Source organism: Populus nigra, chromosome 10 (genome assembly GCF_951802175.1).
Source record: "Populus nigra chromosome 10, ddPopNigr1.1, whole genome shotgun sequence".
Taxonomy (NCBI): Eukaryota; Viridiplantae; Streptophyta; class Magnoliopsida; order Malpighiales; family Salicaceae; genus Populus; species Populus nigra.
Genome location: NC_084861.1, coordinates 14236906 through 14253897, shown reverse-complemented (window position 1 = coordinate 14253897; position 16992 = coordinate 14236906). Strand labels below are relative to the sequence as shown.

General features: G+C 37.1%; 4 protein-coding genes and 1 non-coding gene across 5 annotated transcripts; 1 reads left to right on the top strand and 4 right to left on the bottom strand.

The window, feature by feature from the left end:
• The first annotated feature begins 95 nt into the window (after positions 1 to 95).
• On the top strand, positions 96 to 1045 carry LOC133704790 (agamous-like MADS-box protein AGL62). Its single transcript, XM_062129783.1, has one exon. It carries the CDS (start codon positions 137 to 139, stop codon positions 794 to 796), a length of 660 nt encoding a protein of 219 aa, XP_061985767.1. The 5' UTR covers positions 96 to 136; the 3' UTR covers positions 797 to 1045.
• Positions 1046 to 1130: 85 nt separating this feature from the next.
• Positions 1131 to 3191, bottom strand: LOC133704789 (tetraspanin-6-like). The gene is made up of 3 exons (XM_062129782.1): positions 2539 to 3191; positions 2134 to 2450; positions 1131 to 1395 (listed from the first exon to the last, which is right to left on the bottom strand). The coding sequence occupies exons 1-3, from the start codon at positions 3028 to 3030 to the stop codon at positions 1356 to 1358; spliced, it is 849 nt and encodes a 282-aa protein (XP_061985766.1). The 5' UTR covers positions 3031 to 3191; the 3' UTR covers positions 1131 to 1355.
• A 965-nt stretch (positions 3192 to 4156) lies between these two features.
• Positions 4157 to 6878, bottom strand: LOC133704975 (serine carboxypeptidase-like 27). Its single transcript, XM_062130056.1, has 8 exons — positions 6357 to 6878; positions 5990 to 6085; positions 5799 to 5891; positions 5631 to 5716; positions 5287 to 5547; positions 4953 to 5176; positions 4719 to 4827; positions 4157 to 4595 (listed from the first exon to the last, which is right to left on the bottom strand). The coding sequence occupies exons 1-8, from the start codon at positions 6742 to 6744 to the stop codon at positions 4452 to 4454; spliced, it is 1401 nt and encodes a 466-aa protein (XP_061986040.1). The 5' UTR covers positions 6745 to 6878; the 3' UTR covers positions 4157 to 4451.
• A 1311-nt stretch (positions 6879 to 8189) lies between these two features.
• On the bottom strand, positions 8190 to 14004 carry LOC133704956 (serine carboxypeptidase-like 27). The gene is made up of 9 exons (XM_062130031.1): positions 12913 to 14004; positions 12709 to 12804; positions 12478 to 12570; positions 12293 to 12378; positions 11927 to 12187; positions 10642 to 10769; positions 10465 to 10560; positions 8904 to 9009; positions 8190 to 8619 (listed from the first exon to the last, which is right to left on the bottom strand). Exons 1-9 carry the CDS (start codon positions 13277 to 13279, stop codon positions 8470 to 8472), a joined length of 1383 nt encoding a protein of 460 aa, XP_061986015.1. The 5' UTR covers positions 13280 to 14004; the 3' UTR covers positions 8190 to 8469.
• A 916-nt stretch (positions 14005 to 14920) lies between these two features.
• TRNAH-GUG (transfer RNA histidin (anticodon GUG)) lies at positions 14921 to 14992 on the bottom strand. Its single transcript has one exon. It is a non-coding gene; the product is annotated as a tRNA-His (tRNA).
• Positions 14993 to 16992: the final 2000 nt, after the last annotated feature.

The following is a 16992-nucleotide window of genomic DNA, read 5'->3' as shown; positions in this document are numbered from 1 at the left end:
TGAGACGTCCAGATTACAGAGAAGAGCTTGGAGGAAATGTTTTACCGTATAAATACCCCAGGTATAATTTTCCCACCAAGCATTTGGTATTTGTACGTATATTTGTTCTTCTCTGATATATCAACGGGTTCTTGCAATGGTGAACAAAAAGCCTACCATGGGTCGCCAGAAGATTAAGATTGAAAAAATAGCCAAGAAAAGTCATCTGCAAGTCACCTTCTCTAAGCGACGAGCCGGTCTTTTCAAGAAGGCTAGTGAACTTAGCACGCTTTGTGGAGTTGACATAGCAATGATAGTTTTCTCCCCAGCTCAAAAGGCCTTTTCCTTTGGCCACCCCAGTGTTGATTCCGTGATGCATCGGTTTCTCACCGGAAGACCTCCTCCTCCTCCAAGTTCTGGCCTGCACCAGCTCATTGAAACGCGTCGAGATGCTAATGTCCATGAGCAAAATATGCAGTTAACTCAGATTCTTAATCAACTAGAGGCCGAAAAAAAGAATGGAGAAGTACTTGACCAAATGAGGAAAGTCAATAGAAGCCAATGTTGCTGGGAAGCTCCTATTGAAGAGCTTGAATTGCACGAGCTTGAACAGTTGAGAGGTGCTTTGGAGGAGCTAAAGAAGACCGTAGCAAAACAAGTGAACAATATTTTGATCCAGTCCACCAGTTCTTTGCCCTTTTTGGCAGTGAATGGTACTGTTGGAGAAGTTGGAAATCTTGGGACCAAACTGGAGATTGATAATGCTTCGGCTGCTCTTCATTTCAACAATTTTGGTTATGCACAGAAGATTTGTTGAGCCTTGATGAAGGTCTCTTATTTTTCCCCTTCATTCTATCATTGACTAATGTCTCGTTAGCAGTTCTGTGCACAACCACCTCTGCGGATTTACACGTTGCAACAACTTGTTGATTATTTTAGAAACCGCGTTTGCTAATCCTGGTTTATATTTATCATTGGAAAATGACCTTCTAGCGTTGAGAGTTCTTGAGTGATTAATGTAACTTGAAAATCAGGAGATTATCATATATGGCCAGTTTAATCTCAAGATCAAGAAGATCTGTGAATATAATTATAGCTTAGTAGGTGTAATTGAACCCTTAACGAATCTGAACCTGCATGATGCAAAGGGGTTGAAAAGTAGAAGGAAGATACTGCTGTGATCTTTGAAAATAAAGGGAAATCCATCTTTGTACATAAAAAAAAGAAACAACAAACAAGAAGTGTCTGTAAAAGACTGAAAGGTGAACTTGAAACTTCCAAGATGTCCCATACACTGAAAAACAACTGAATTGTCCCAACTTTAGAACACCAGATAACATATGCTGAAGATTTTTGAAGGATCATTGGAGCTTCAGCTAGTAAAGTTGTTCTCTCTTGTCCTGCCACCATCTCCACCTGTAAAGAAGGAAACCAAAAGCACGACTTAGTGTTTTGCTTCATGATAGCGGTTGACTTTGTAAACACGGCCACGCAGGCACGCACTACTAAACACTAAACAGGGTCTAAGCAGAGGGATCTTCACTAGCCATCTTACCCTGGGTCCATTAATGCGGGCCTAATTGTAGCTTGAGAAAAAGAATGAAGTACAGCTAGACTTTTGCAAAATGAAAATATGGTGCATAATTAAAACAAAAAATAGAAAATTTGGTGAATGAAAATAGAAATTTCAATGTAAACTCTTGGTGATTAAATCAAACACTCAAGTTTATCAAATCTCCCAATTTCTTTTATTTTATTCACAAAGAGATTTTTCTATTTTATTTTCTCCCTTCTGCATATAATATTTAATTTTTGAAATTTCAACCTTGTTGATGAGTGTGTGTTGTACGGGGTTTGCCAAAATCTCCATGATTTTGTGAGAAATCTCAAACCCTTGATCACAATCTCTTTACATGAATATTACCTTTAAATAAAACAAAAAAAACTAAGGCATGGGTTAGTGAATATAAACACACCTGATGGTTTTTTTTTTAATAAAACAAATTCAAATCTTAATGATCACCAATAATTTATTTTATTTTTATTTTTATTATTATTATTATTATAAATAAAGGAGTTCTATCCTCGTCGTGTAGCCATTCAATGAACCTCCTAATAATAATTAAAAAAAAAAAGGGTTTGTTGTTTTCTTACCAGTAATAATCCCATCTGGGTCGGACTTTGGTCATCCGGTTTTCCCCATACGGGTAATCAGTCTCAGCCCTTCTCGTATTTTGGAAAGCACAGCATCCTATCGAGTAAATCCCAATCAGAAACACCAGCATCACAACGTTAAGAACTGAAAGCTTGTGCCAGTCCCTTCTAACATCTTCAAGAACTCCAGCTTTGCATGAATCACACTCATAGCACAGTAAAGTTGGGGCGTTATTCCACCTGTAGCAATCTGGGTCTTGGGCTACCGCTGTTGCCGTGTTGTAGTTACATGAAGTTGGTGGCTTGCAACATCCAGACTGCACCAAGAATCATAAATATGATCAGTAAAAACTAGCCACAAGGCCAGAGTTCAAGAGAGAACACGATTGATTAATTATACTTTACCTGTATGGGAGACATGTCTTTCTCAAGATAATCAAGAGGAGTCCAAGAGGCAAGTTTAGCACAGGTCTTGGAACCCAGTATGCAACTCCTAATGGTTCTCCAGTAATCAGGATCTTTAATTTTATTCCTCAACCATGGAGAATAATCTTCAATCCTATACTCCTTATAAACCCTACCAGGCACCTCCACACCACCACCTTGGCTAGTGACAACAAAGCCAAATATGGTCAAACCCATTAAGGCTGCAATGAGGAATAGCATGACTACCAAGTAAACCCAGAGTGCCCATGCTACATGGAAGCATGCACCAATGAAGCCAGCTAGTGAGATTATAAGGACAACGAAACCTACGACAAGAAGTGGGGTTTGAAGGAAACTTTCACAGGTTGTGCTACTCCTTGCCATCCATAAACCTCCACCAATTATTGGTATAGATGCTAAGAGAGTGAAAAGATTCAAGAAACCAATTACTGTGTTGCTAAACCTATACATCTCTGTCTTCGGCTTGAAATCTCTATACGTTAGAACAAAGTACTAAACCCAAACATCCGTTACTCTCTCCCTCTTTTGCTCTGTTTCTACTAGTATTCTCACTCTCTCTTTATTGTGATGCTTCTTTTCTTGTTATATGGTGTCTTCTTCAGCTTTTTTTTTCACTTTTTTAATGGTGGCGTTGCTTTTCTTTAATTTATGTTCCTGCAAGATTCAAGAATTCAAAATGCTTGTAAACTTTGCTCTATCTGCTTTTCTTGTATTAATGTATTCAAAAAATCTTTATCTGATGTATGTAGAATGACTTAATTATACCTCTTAGCCGGCAAGTAACTTTGTTAAGCATTTAGATCGACTAATCTGCCCCGCAAGCACACTGTGTTGGGATCCCTAATCTAAGTATTAAACTGGTTACAAACAGTATTTCACTAAATTTTTAAAATTATTATTTTATATTTTTAGATTATTTTGATGTGTTAATGTTAAAAATAATTTTTAAAAATTATTAAAAACTATTATTTTAATATATTTTCAAATAAAAAATATTTTAAAAAACAATCGCTTTTACATTTCTTAAAAACTATCAAAATTTAACTGTAATTTTCAAAACATGTCAAATTATCTTTCAACCAATGGAAAACATCCCTCTTTTTTTTCTTGATAAAAATGCATGGCTGCTCTCCTTTACTTTTACATGTACCAATGAGATGGGAAGTTTGTTCACGGTAAGAAATGACTCGAGTGATCTCTTTTATGTCACCAAATATTCTCTGAAAATATGGTAATGGCATCAATCCATAACGTAATTGACCAAGGCAAACAAAGAATAGAAGGTATTTAGGTAATTACAAGCTTGTAGTACAGTGAGTTGCTTTTAGGACATGGAGCCCTTCTTTAGCTTTCTTTTGAAGTCATGATCAGAACCAGAATTATCTACGGGTGGTGGATGATAGAATATATTGAAGCTGCTTCCTTATCTCCACAAATCTTTTGTTTTAGTGCCTTGTTTGATTCTGTTTACGGCTCCACTAGACAATCTCATTTCTTAATGGCAAAGAATTTCCACCATGTTTCTTATCCATTGCTCGGCAGTGACAAAAAATAACTAGGAAATGGTTGCATCAAAAGACCTGAAAACTTTTAGTGTTCATATTTTATTCTTAGCTGCATTGAAAGAAAGCAGTGGAAAGATAAATGAGGCTATTCTGTCAATTCTCCTTTTAGTTTGTTTAATCAAATTGCCTCGCTGCACCTTTAGAATTATCATACACAGCACAAACGTGTACTGATGCATATGCAGAGGGCAATTTGACCTTATTGCAGTAGAAATACAAATGATGATTTGGACAGAAAGAATAAGAACACTCTATAATTTGCTAGTAACCTAGAGTCGAGGCTGAGTCGAGGAAAGTCCTCGAAGACTAAAGTGCTGGCATGGGTTCATTTTTCAGAAATTGCATAAATAGCAATAAAGCAAGTCGAGGCTGAGTCAAAGGCACTTCATGCCCTGCTCCCCTTACTGTCACATAGGTCAAGCCCTTGTAAACTTGGCTCCAGCCACCAACCTAAACAAACAATCCATGAAAAAGAACCATAGATATCACCAGAAAATTCTTAGATCTTACAGAATATAAGAAATTTATATGTACAAAAACCATGACTTTATATTGCATATGCATATGGCTAACCTGTTGATGGTCATCATACCAAGCATACCAGCTTGTGTTGGTCTCAAGCTGTAGAGCATTAATGGAGTATCTGGTCGCAGTAAGTGGCAAAATTGCATCTGCATCGCCACTGTCAGTGGAACAAATATCAATTTGAGAAATATGGGCTCTATTTTTTTTACTAATTATGACAAGCCTGAATGCAAATTTTCAAAATGAACGACTTATGATTTTCTTTTTTGAACATGATCTTACCTGAAAACCCATATTCTAATGCCAGCTGCTATAAGTTCTTTGAAGATTGGCAACATGGATTTAGGAGAATCACTCCACTTGCTCCTAACAACAGAACTGCAAGTGACCCAAGGATGCGGAACCCTAGTGATGTTGGCATGAAGAGCCTTTTGCACCTCTGGACGGTTCATGTATCTTTTTGTGTACATCACCACACACTCGTCATTTCCTCTGAATTTCCATGGCTAAATCCCAACAAACAAAAGCTAGCAACTCATTAGACAAACAAATTCACACGTTGCACCCATAATTGGAAAATGTGAAAAGGGATTTTTTGAGTGATCCAAGGATATACCAGTGAATGCTTTAGATTGTGTCTAAGAGTTCTGATTACATTGCAAGGAGGGCTGTAAATGCTATAAGGATTGATATCTCCAAACTCTGAATATGCCCTCTCTAAAGCACCGTAACATTCATTCCGAGGGAACAAGAACGAATTATTTGGGCAGAACTTCTTTAAATCTTCATAAGTGGAATCGGATATCAATCCATGGTTCCACCAGAACTCGTGTGTGCCAGTGTTATCATGATAATCATCCAAGAGCGGATTGCCTAACTGCAAAATAAAAAATTAAGATTGCATGTCAAGATATTCCTGGACTAATTTTTTAATGCTGTTAATGGCACCGATTGACATACCAAGAAACCTATAAAATTAATGACAGGATTCTTGACCCCCTTATTTCTCCGGGCTATAATCCGTGACAGCTCAGGAATGTAATGGCCTGAAAGTGGATTAACAAAATATTAATTAATGCAAGCAAATTAGTCAAACGGTAGGTGGTGGTGAGCAATTAATTATTTGACCTGCATAGCTTTCTCCAGCAATGTAAAAGGGCCTGTGCTTGTATCGAGGGAACCTCTCAAGCCAGTTAACCAGAAATGTGTAGGCATCTTCGGCTGCATTTTCATATTTCAGCAATAATAATCTAGTTAGGATAGGCTAACAAGCTTTTTGACAAATTATAACAGAATTATATATATACTTCTACAGATACCTGTCCTCCCGTCACCAACCGTGTATATATCTGATGAAGTATTTGAATAAGAAAATCCCACACCAGCAGGTGAATCAAGAAACAGCAAATTTGCCACTGCGACAGCCAAAACTCTGTAATTTTATCTATTTGTTTGTTTTTTTTGGTAGCAACATCATGCTGATCAAAATATCACAGACACGGTACTTGCCCCAATGTACATGAAACTATGTGCAATTTAATACAGACGCCACCATTATTACAGGTCCCATCTAAATATAAACGTGGCCTTGATCACTGGTTGTAATGAAAAACAATAAACTGTTAATATCACCCATTAATTCACTAACCATAGAGATTATTAGATGATTGTCTTCATCATGTTTACCTTTATTCCAAGCATATGGATTCAAATGGAGGGTCTCGCCATCGGGTCGGACCCTAAATGGGCCGACCTCCTCTGAAGCTCCATAGGCCACAGATGAGCAACCTGGCCCGCCATTAAGCCATAAAACTAGTGGCTTAGATCTGGGCTTGACAATCTTGGGGGCCTCAATCAACCAATAAAAGAGGGCCCTACCTTCCACTGGGTCTACAGTGATGTAGCCGGAGAATTGAGAGAAGCTCACATTTGGGGGTTGCCCTGGTAGCTTCATAATCCTATCCCTCCTCTGCTCTTCAAGGTGATCATGAGTGGTGACTGCAGGAGTAGAAAGCAAGAGAATAGCAAAATTCAAGACAGAGAAGAGAAAGCAAGAGGAGCTCTTGATGCGCATTGTGACAAGGGAAAATCAGGCTTTGCTTGTCTTGAATGTGTGGGTTCGGAGTCCTTAAAGAGCGTTTTATGTAGTTGTTATTAGTTTGTGATCCTCTGACTTCAGCCCCTGCTTTAGGTTATCTAAGAGTATAATCGAAGCATTTATTTTGAAAAACTGTATAGGCTGCCAAGTCAGTTTATTATATATGTTATCATTTCTTGACTTCTTCCATGCATCATGCACTGTATATTGTACTTCCTTTTGTTGAATTGCATGCACAAATGGCGTGGTGGTCAATATTTTTATTTTTTTTCTTTGTGTCGGTAATTGGTAGTTTGTACTCCTCAGGATTTTGGGGTGGGTAGAAAAATAGTAGTAGTTTACTGGTTTCTTTTTAATTTTTTAATTTTTTTTAGATTTATTAAAATATATTTTTTTATTTTTAATATTAACACCGATCTAAAAACAATTAATTTGAAACCAAAAAATATCAGATTTTGAGAAAAAAACATGTTAAAACTCAATCTTAAACACCCCCCTTCATCATCAAAAGTTTTCTATATTTTTTTTCAATCCAAAACCGTAGGCAATTTTATTCACCTTAAAAATTCATTGAACGAATGTTCTTTTAGAGTGAGTTCCTTTCGAGTACTAAAAATAAAAGACAGGTAAACTATCTTAAATTTCGACAGGAGATATTATGAGACTGAGATTCAGGATGCCTTTGTAATAGAGCCTTGAGAGGGAGAGTTTATGCAACAAGAGGGAGGGGATTCAAAACGAACGTGTTGTTCCACAGTTTTAGCCATGTTTTGGCTACTAAGTGGGTGCCAAGCATGAGAATTATAATATTGCAGTGAGCTGGATAAAGATCTGCCGCCCATGTATTAGACCATGGACCACTTCCTTTGATGGCGTTGGTGGCATTGATGGCGCCTGTGCATTCTCCCATAAGCAACACCACATGGGGCATGTGGTCCTGCTAGAGCACGCTGTTCCTCTTTGCCTCCAGGAATTCTGGACTTCTGGGTGTTACACTGTTTCCTGGATTGATAGATCACAAAACTAGCAGTACATCCGCCCTGCATTTCGTTGCTTTTGAGGCACGAGTCCATTATTATACCTTCTAATTGACAGTGGTGACTTTTTTACTATGTTTTATGATTCTAATGTTTCTGTTGATATTCAAAATGATGTGTTTGCAAGAAAATTCTTTCATGCAAGAAATTTTGAATTGTGTGATTCGTGCATACAAGTACGAGTTACTGCTCCTTCACTCTATCCATATCAGTCCACGGAGTTTGTCTTGGCGCATATTTGATGTTCAGGCTTCAATGCAGGGTAATGTACAATGAAGAGGAACAGAGAGAAGACTGAAGAAACCTTTGCACCCCCATGGTGTTAATCTGTTTCTGAGATTTGTTTACTGGATTTGGAGGTGAAGTTTTAAAAAATAACGCTACTTAGGGCACAAACGTTTTAACTCCATTACCTATAAATCTCTTACAAATGAGTACAATTCTGTGGTCAAAACTTACAGTTTAAATAATTGAGTTACTATAAAGAATAGTTTCTTACATATGAATAGGCTACAACTTCAAATATAGAAATGATGCACTTGAAGGAAGAATGGAGGGGCACTCGAGAGGAATGCTTCTCTTATTCTGTCATTTGCCGGTCCCTGTATATGAACAATTCTATTATTTTGACTTGTTTATTCACCGGAGATTGATGAATGGAGGACTAAAAGCTTTGGGCAGGCATGGATTTGTTCTTCAAAAATGATCTGAAAAGAATAAATGCTTGTCGAGGGCGATGGAGTGGAACCTCGTGTCCTGCTCCGGTTACCGTTACGAAAGACAGCCCTTTGTATACTTGGCTCCACCCGCCAACCTATTACAGAAACACGAAAAGCTGGGAGATGAGCCAATTACCATGGCCTTGTTCCACCCATGGGCTTCAGCAAGAGTATTATCATACGACCTTTTTTTTAGTACTGGTTATCATCATTTACATAAACAGAAGAGTATGGCAACATTACAAGAAAATATGCTAAATCCCAACCATAAAAACGTTGCTGTCAACAAGTCATTGGGCCCAGATCCCCAACCATTCAGTCCAACGGTTTCACCAAAATAAGTTGCCTCTAACATTTTGTTGTCGGTAAAGATGCTTACCTTTCCGTTGTCATACCAAGGATACCAATTGATAATAGTTGGTAGCTTTAAGGCATCAATGGAGTATCGAGTTGCAGTCACAGGAACCACTGCATCAGTATCTCCACTGGTCAAAGAGATCAAACAGAATTAGATGCAATGCATGACAAGACTTAAAAACAATTGAAAGCAAAAGGTTTTAATGCTGACCAGTGCCAAAGAGAAAAAAACAACGGACAAATCCTACTTGACAACGATAACATCTGACCTTTTTTTCATATCTTGGCATTGCAAGGCATGCATGCCATACTGCTAAAAAGTAGGAGAATATTTTATATCACCACAGTGAATTCTTCAAGTTGAAAAACCAAAAAGAAAATATATTCCGTTATTTATATATAACCATGGTTTTTTTGTCATCATTAAGCAGCTGTTTTTCTATCCCTTTTACGCTCAGTTTTCAGATGCTACGTTCGTGTTGACTTTGGTGTCTCATCTTAGTACATGGTTCATACACTTCCTCCTAACATAAGAAGCACCTTGGCCCAGTGCAATCATTGTTGCTAGGCCACATGATGTGTCTCACCTTCTGTAAACAAATCCGAAGTCATCAATCGTTATCAACAGTCAACACTACCTACTGCAGACAAGCTTCCCTGTCCACGCATGGAGATTAGCTGGTCGAGAAATCAGCAGTTCAATAGAAAATTGTTTTGTTCCAACTTCCCAGTTCCCAGCTACCATATGTAGATGAAAACATCATTCAACAAAACCTCTAGTCTCTTCGCCAACCAACTTAGCCCATGTATATTTAGTTGCAAACAAACTCAGTATTCCATAAAAACAGACCACTAGATCCAAATAAATTTAAAATAGACCAACACAGGCTAGTTGGGATCAGCTAAACAAATCCTTTTCTACTTTCCACTATCTATGGCTACTGTTCTTTGGGATGTTCGGAAACAGCTCCGTATCAAAAGGAGGATCCACATGTACAAGCCAGCAAATTACAAAAAGGAGAAAAGTAATTAAAGCAGACATGGGATGTTGGGAAACGTAAATATTTCCTGCACCTCAAATGAAGAGGACAAGGATTTAACCTCTCAAACACCAAATGGGTCATAAACCTAGTCTCTCCTCTGATATACCAAATTTAAGGACAAGATTTTAAGCCAAGATCATACAGTCCATATTTGCAGTACCGACAAATGTTCAAACAAAGGACAATGAGGAGTACTGTCAATCAGCTTTATTTCGTAATCCCACTTTGAGGCATTTGCTGTGGCAAATTTCTAGGCAAAGTGAAACCATGTCATGGTAAAAACTGACCATTTTGACCATGACTTTTACAAGAAATGACTCCATACTGTTCCTTAATTAATGGGCTATAACGCATTGAAACCTTTCTCAGATCCCCTCCTCACTGAGAACAAGCATTGAAAAAAGGTTCATGCATAATCAATTCTGCCAATATTCCTACTAGAACCACCATCGCGTGAGTTCTTCAAAGAACTAAACAGATTTCCCTAATTTAATCCAGAACGAGGGAATAGAGGGAATAGAGGAAAAGATGGGAACTTACCTGTAGACCCATATCCTTAGACCTGCAGCAATGAGTTCTTTATATATAGGAAGCATGGAAAGTGGAGAATCTGCCCAGTAGTCTCCAACAACATCACTGTAAAGTAGTGATTTAGTTAACAGTGTTATTGGAAGATTTGAAACAGAATTCTCAAAAGCTGCAGAGCAAAAATCTTACCTGCATGTTTTCCATGGGTATGGGATCCCAGTTACATTTGCATGGAGTGCCTTCTGGACTTCAGGGTGATTGAAGTACACTTTAGAGTACCTTTCTGTGCAGGGATCATATGCTCTGGACATCCATGGCTGAGTTTAAAAGTGATAGAAATGAGCTTGGTGTAAATATTAATGACCGGTCCATACCCGTGATATGGAAACAGTGAATGCACTTCTGTAAAGCATTTCTAGTTAACTCACCAGGCAATGAACAGTATTTACACTCAGGAATTATTTGGTGAAAGACTTTTTACCTAACATTTATCGTAGGTAATTCAAGAATGGAAAACAAATAAAAATCTGAAGGAAAATCAGACAACATAATCTTACAGATTAGGACCTAAGATCATCAAATCATCAAATTCAACAGTGACGTGTGTATCTTGTTTTTGACTGTTATTGTACTCTCTCTTCCTCGCAAGTAAGAAACACATGTCATCATTTATGTGACACTCACTGTAGTAGAATCTTTTAGAAACTGTAGACAACATAATCTTACAGATTAGGACCTAAGAGCAAAAGAAAAGGAATAGCTCCAGATTACTGTGATTTGAAAAGACAAGAAGATTTTGGCACAAAGTTGGAAGAATTCATGGTCAGAAACAGCAATGGATGATGCCAGAACCACAATTTATGGTCCAACAACCACAAACTTGATGTACGTCAGAAACTTAAAGTTAACATTTAACAGCTACCTTCAGTAACCACGATGAGCCCACAAATTAATTAGCCATTTTGGAAGCAAATCACTGTAAGAAAGTTTTTTAACAACAGACAGTATATTGCAAATCGGAACGAGGTGGATAATTTTGTTTAAATGCAAATATTTTGATAACTGGCATGCGAATACTTTTGTAGTTACTGCGAGATTATCCAGGAAACTTGCATGTACCTCTTTCCGTCTAAGAAAAGTCGCTATCTTCCAATGTCTATTCAAGCTATTGGTGGTAGGATTTAAACATTATTAGAAAAGACCAGACTTGTTCAGGATATTTTACCATACAAATCCAAGACTTAGAGGTTGGTGCCAAAAACCACTTGGAATGTCAAAAAAGACTGTTGTTAGTAAATGAAACCATGATAGCCCATTTTCAAGTAAGAAATATTGTGCTAGATGCAGAGAATCCACTTTTGATAGCTATGCATCAGGTTCCTAGTCCGACTTGTCTTACATGTGTCTTTCTGCTGACAGTTATGCGGAATTCCTTGATAATATTGACAGAGAGAAAGATATGATAAAATCTTACGTAATGACCCCTTAGATTGTGCCTCAATGCTGCAGTGTTATTGCAAGGCTGTGTGAAAATGCTGTATAGATCAATGTTCCCTTGCTCCAACTCTGCAAGCATGAGAGCCTTGATGCATTCTACTGATGGGTGCGTAGAGGATTCAAAATCACAGGTGACGCGTAAAGTTTGATAGGTGGAATCAGAAATTAAACCATGGGTCCACCAGTACTCAAAGGTGCCAACATAATCATGATAATCATCAGTGACTGCATTTCCCACCTACAAGAGAGAAAAGGACATTGAGCCAATTATACACTTGCCATTAAGCAGTGGAAGTTGATAGAATTTCCAAATCTTTATGAATAATGAGTTTTGTGTTCTCACCAAAAATCCCTTGAAGTTAATTACAGGATTCTTAATTCCCTTGTTCTTTTGATAAACAAGTTGAGACAACTGAGGTACATAGTGACCTGAAACCGAATTTCAAACAAGTAAATCAGAGTGCAATCTTTAAGATGAACAAGATAGAAAGTTCAACGAAATAAAAGAAAAGGTTTGCAATTTAAAACCTGCATAGCTTTCTCCAGCAATGTAGAAATCTCTATATTTGTATTGTGGAAACCTTTCAAACCAATTGACTAGAAATGTGTATGCATCTTCGGCTACAATTGCACGATGCACAGTTTCCAAGAGCATTTAAAGAAGTCAAAATCAATTAACTTTAAGCTAAAGGGACATATAAAGGCTTTGCTGAATGACGACTGAAAGTACTCAAAAATTGAACAAATGAAATAAATTACCAGTTCTCTGGTCACCAGCCGTGTACAAATCCGATGACGTATTTGAATATGAAAAACCAACACCAGCTGGAGATTCAAGGAACAGCAAATTTGCCACTGCCAACACCACCACCAACAACAAAATAGAAATGAGGTAAATTACAAGGAGAACAGGTTGTAGCACAGAATAGGAAGTGCATTCCATCAATTATCTATCAGACATACACTTATTCCAAGCGTACGGGTTAAAGTAAAGAGTTTTGCCATCAGGCCTGATGCGAAAAGGTCCTATCTCCTCAGCTGCTCCATAAGCAACAGAGGAGCAACCAGGGCCTCCATTTAGCCACAAAACAAGTGGTCTGGACTCAGGACTACGACTCGTTGGTGCCTCAACCAGCCAGTAAAACAATGTCCTACCAGCTTGTTGGTTCACAGTCACATAACCTGAGTACTGATTGAACTCTACATTCACTGGCTGCCCTGGTAAAGATGTGATTTTGTCTCTTTGTTGATCTTCTAGAGGAGAGCATATACAAGAATAGACAAAAAGAGAGACTAGAAGGGAAAGAATAGAGAGTAAAGAATGATCCATTAATCAATGAACTAAAGAAATGATACAAATCAAGCAAAACCCAGAAACAGAAGTCACAAAAAGTTTCCAACTCTGCAATGAAATTATCTAGACAGCGCTACAGGGACATGATCTAGAGAGAGACAAAGAGTCGATGAACAAACGCGAGAAAAAAAAAAAGGACAAACAGCCACTTAAAGCGACTAAATAGCAGACACAAGCGCAACAAAGAGCATGTCTTTTGATATTAATATTAGCAAACACAAACACAAGTAAAACCAAGTAACAAAAATCCGGAATCACTGCACCGTCGACAAAAGACAAAACAAAATCCAGTAACACGGATCAAAAAAAATGTATCTGGGTTTTTTAGAATGAACTTAACAAGAATCACAAAAACAGATAAAACCCAGATCCCAAAATATCTGAGTTTTTACCAAGAAGAAATCAATACAAAGAGAGACCTAAAAAGAAGAGATGTGAGACATTTATAATGAAGAATTGTGGGCACTTAAACTCATATTCCCAGTGGTTGTGATTAGCTGTCTGCGTAAGGTATGGTGTGAATACAAGCTTGCAATTTATTGTTTAGTGTCTCCTTTTTTATTGCTATTGTGTCATGTTGGATAATAACCATTCAACGCCAAGATTTTTTTATTTATTCCGTCTCTTTGAGTATGGTTTTATCAGGCAAATGCCTGAAACAGGTAAGAGGTACACATGGGCAAGTCTTGAAAAGTATTTGAATAAACCAAAAGGTTTGTAGCTTTTCAACTGAATCTTTTAGATAAAATGATGCAAGGAATGAGGTAAGACTCAAGAATGGTAAAAGAAAGCTTCTCATGGCCAGTTAAAATAGGTCTATGAATATTCATCGGCCAATAATAGTGCAAGAGTCGTTGTTCTGGTTGACAAAAAAACAAACTCTGGCATGTACTGGTGTGGTGTGGCTAAGCTTGGTGGCCCACTGAATTTAACTACCATGAATGACTAGTGGCAGATGGACATGGTGGACCTGGCAATTGTTAACTAAGCTTTCATCTTGTTGCTTGCTGTTGGTTTTTCCGTTTCCTTTTCTTTTTCCTGGATTGGCAGCAAAGTCATCACACCATTACTAACAGTTTAACTGCATATTTGATTAGATTTCTTGTTTCTTTTTTAGATTAATTTTCTATATATATGAATTCTAATTCAGGTCTGGTTGATAATGTTTCTGAAGATTTAGAAAAACATCAGAAAGCTTAAATTGGAATATACCTTTTGCTGGAGACATGACGCATTCCGTACCTTGCCCATCATCTACATTATAAAGGAAAAAAGAAGGAGAATATGCAAAGAGAAAGAAAAGAAATGGAGGGAGGAAAGGAATATTTCGTTTCAGAAAAGTCATTCTCGTGTTTTCAAAATTTTATATATATGTTATTTGTGTGCATAAATGAATGTGTTCCTTTCTTGCAGATGACTGCCATTCTTCCCACAGAGCGCTGCTGCGCGTGTTGATGCTGAGGAAAGCAAAACTGCGAAGGCATGAAAATGATGGCGCTTCGGTATGGGCCAAACCATGCGGCCATGTTCGAGCTAAGGAGCGCTACTCGTGTCAGGATTATGTTCGTTGCGGTAGTTTTTTTTTTTTTTCTTAAAAGATAAAAAAAACAAGCTTAGTGTGGCTGCTGGGATTCGAGCCCAGGTCTCCACGGCCACAACGTGGAATTCTCACCACTAAACTACAGCCACTACATGTTTCAATGGGGAGGATAACATTTAATTATAAATTTAAATACCATTGTTTCTTTCCAGTTTTTTATGGGTGAGCGATGCTTTTCTTGGCTGTTTGGAATCTGCTTTTCATATTTCAAGACCTCCCTCTTTCCTGCTTATGACTTCATGGCAGGAACTTGAACTTTCTAGAAAGTTCACCTGAGAAAGCATGATTGTAATTATTTTTATATTAAATTAATATTTTTTATTTTTTAATAATTATTTTAATATTAGTGAAGTAAAACAATTCAAAACATATAAAAAAAATTGATTTTTTTAAAAATACAAGTTGCTCTACATTTCCAAACAGGCTGATAATTCTTTATTTATTATATGCAAATCATAAATACCCATAAATTCTATCTTACTGGCGTGCAACGCCTAGAGCGAGGCATCCAGCAATTTGAGGCCCGATAATTGAATTCAGCTGGACTTTCATCTCAGTCTTTGGGCCTCCGGTATTCTTTAATTTGCTTACAATCAGTTAAGCTTATGGTTAAAAATTCTTCCAATTAGCTGCCCATTATTAGATGTTTTTTATATTTAAATAATCTATTACCTCAAGCAAACCAGTCTAATTAATGTATCTAATACGTTCCATGACATGTTTCGACGTGAGTGGCTATCTATTATGTCAATTAAAATTGAAGAATTTTATTGATTTCTTGATTAATAATAATATATAAAAAAAAACTATTATACAATCTTGAAGGCTGTAAAGAAGTGATTTATTTTAAAGTGTGATAAAAATTATTTTAAAATGTATTTATTTTAAAATGTATTAAAATAATTTTTAATTTTTAAAAGTTATTATCAATATCTTCACGTCAAAATAAAACAAAAATACTAAAAAATAATAATTTAAATTTAAAAAAATTAAAAAATATAGTTGGACAACCTTTTTCCCATACACCGGAGCAGTATATATATATATACACACACACACATCTCCCCTTTCATCTCCGTAACAAAAACACACGAAAAAAACAGAGAATTTTTCAAAGTGCCAAACAGTAACAAAGAATTTGTCAAAGGCTGTGAAAGTTAATGGCTGTCCTTTTGTGTCGTCGTTGTAATTCTCTACAGTAAGAACTAAATTATTGTTCGTCATTGTGATGACCCACCACCCCATGTTACCAAATTGTCCATAAAGGGTTCTCGACAAATCTTCTCCTCCGGCGTTTTTTTTATATATTTTTTTAAATTATTTAACGTGTTAATATTAAAAATAATATTTAAAAAAAAAACTACATTACACCAGTAGCATACCAAGCACAGTCGATGTCCCGGAGTATTTTGCAGTTCCGATGGAGAATCAAATTAGCTGAACAAAAGGAGCCTCCGGTTTTCATCTTGTTTGCTAAATAATTACGGGCTCTATAGTCATGGCCAAGAGATCCGGCTCGTTACTCGGGTTTTGATCAAGTTTTCTAACTCACGGATTTACTATTAATTCATCTTAATTTGCATGAATCAAGAATGAAGAGGTGCTTGTGTCTCTCTATAAACTTGCCTAAAACATGTTGCGAAATTACAAGGACGAATCTGAAAAGGGAGAGAGAATCAGATGCTGCCGACGATTCTAGAAGATGCCATGGTGCCACGGGTAGATTCGCCACGCCAACCTTATTTATAACTCACGTGCTCACTCATCGCCTGAATTACCGGTTCTCTTTAGAGCAAGCCACGTGTTTTCTACTTTTTAGCGCCGTTTGGAATGTTCATGAAATTTGTTTTTAATTTTTTTATATAATTTTAATATATTAATATCAAAAATAATTCAAAAAAAAATAACTTGTCATATTCCCAAACACATAGTTTATGTTATCAGTCCCAGAAAAAACAACGAGCACGGAGAAACAGATCTGCACGTGATCGCACGTGCCGTAAATGACATGGTCAGGGGCATCGTGCTGTCGTTTCGCGGCTTGTAAGAGAACGAAGGCGGGGGGTAAAAAAGGTGTTTACTCGTGAGA

Bases quoted from the DNA above. Each gene is read 5' to 3' on its own strand.
- LOC133704790 (XM_062129783.1), top strand. From the start codon at position 137: ATGGTGAACAAAAAGCCTACCATGGGTCGCCAGAAGATTAAGATTGAA.
- LOC133704789 (XM_062129782.1), bottom strand. From the start codon at position 3,030: ATGTATAGGTTTAGCAACACAGTAATTGGTTTCTTGAATCTTTTCACT. The intron at 2,451-2,538 runs GTAAAGTATAAT...TTCTTGGTGCAG, and splicing joins AAGACATGTCTCCCATACAG to TCTGGATGTTGCAAGCCACC. The intron at 1,396-2,133 runs GTAAGAAAACAA...CCTTCTTTACAG, and splicing joins CCCAGATGGGATTATTACTG to GTGGAGATGGTGGCAGGACA.
- LOC133704956 (XM_062130031.1), bottom strand. From the start codon at position 13,279: ATGGATCATTCTTTACTCTCTATTCTTTCCCTTCTAGTCTCTCTTTTT. The intron at 12,188-12,292 runs GTGAGAACACAA...TCTCTCTTGTAG, and splicing joins TTAACTTCAAGGGATTTTTG to GTGGGAAATGCAGTCACTGA. The intron at 10,561-10,641 runs GTAAGATTTTTG...ACTACTTTACAG, and splicing joins TACCCATGGAAAACATGCAG to TGATGTTGTTGGAGACTACT.
- LOC133704975 (XM_062130056.1), bottom strand. From the start codon at position 6,744: ATGCGCATCAAGAGCTCCTCTTGCTTTCTCTTCTCTGTCTTGAATTTT. The intron at 6,086-6,356 runs GTAAACATGATG...TGGCTGTCGCAG, and splicing joins TCCATATGCTTGGAATAAAG to TGGCAAATTTGCTGTTTCTT. The intron at 5,717-5,798 runs GTCAAATAATTA...ATCCACTTTCAG, and splicing joins TGCTGGAGAAAGCTATGCAG to GCCATTACATTCCTGAGCTG.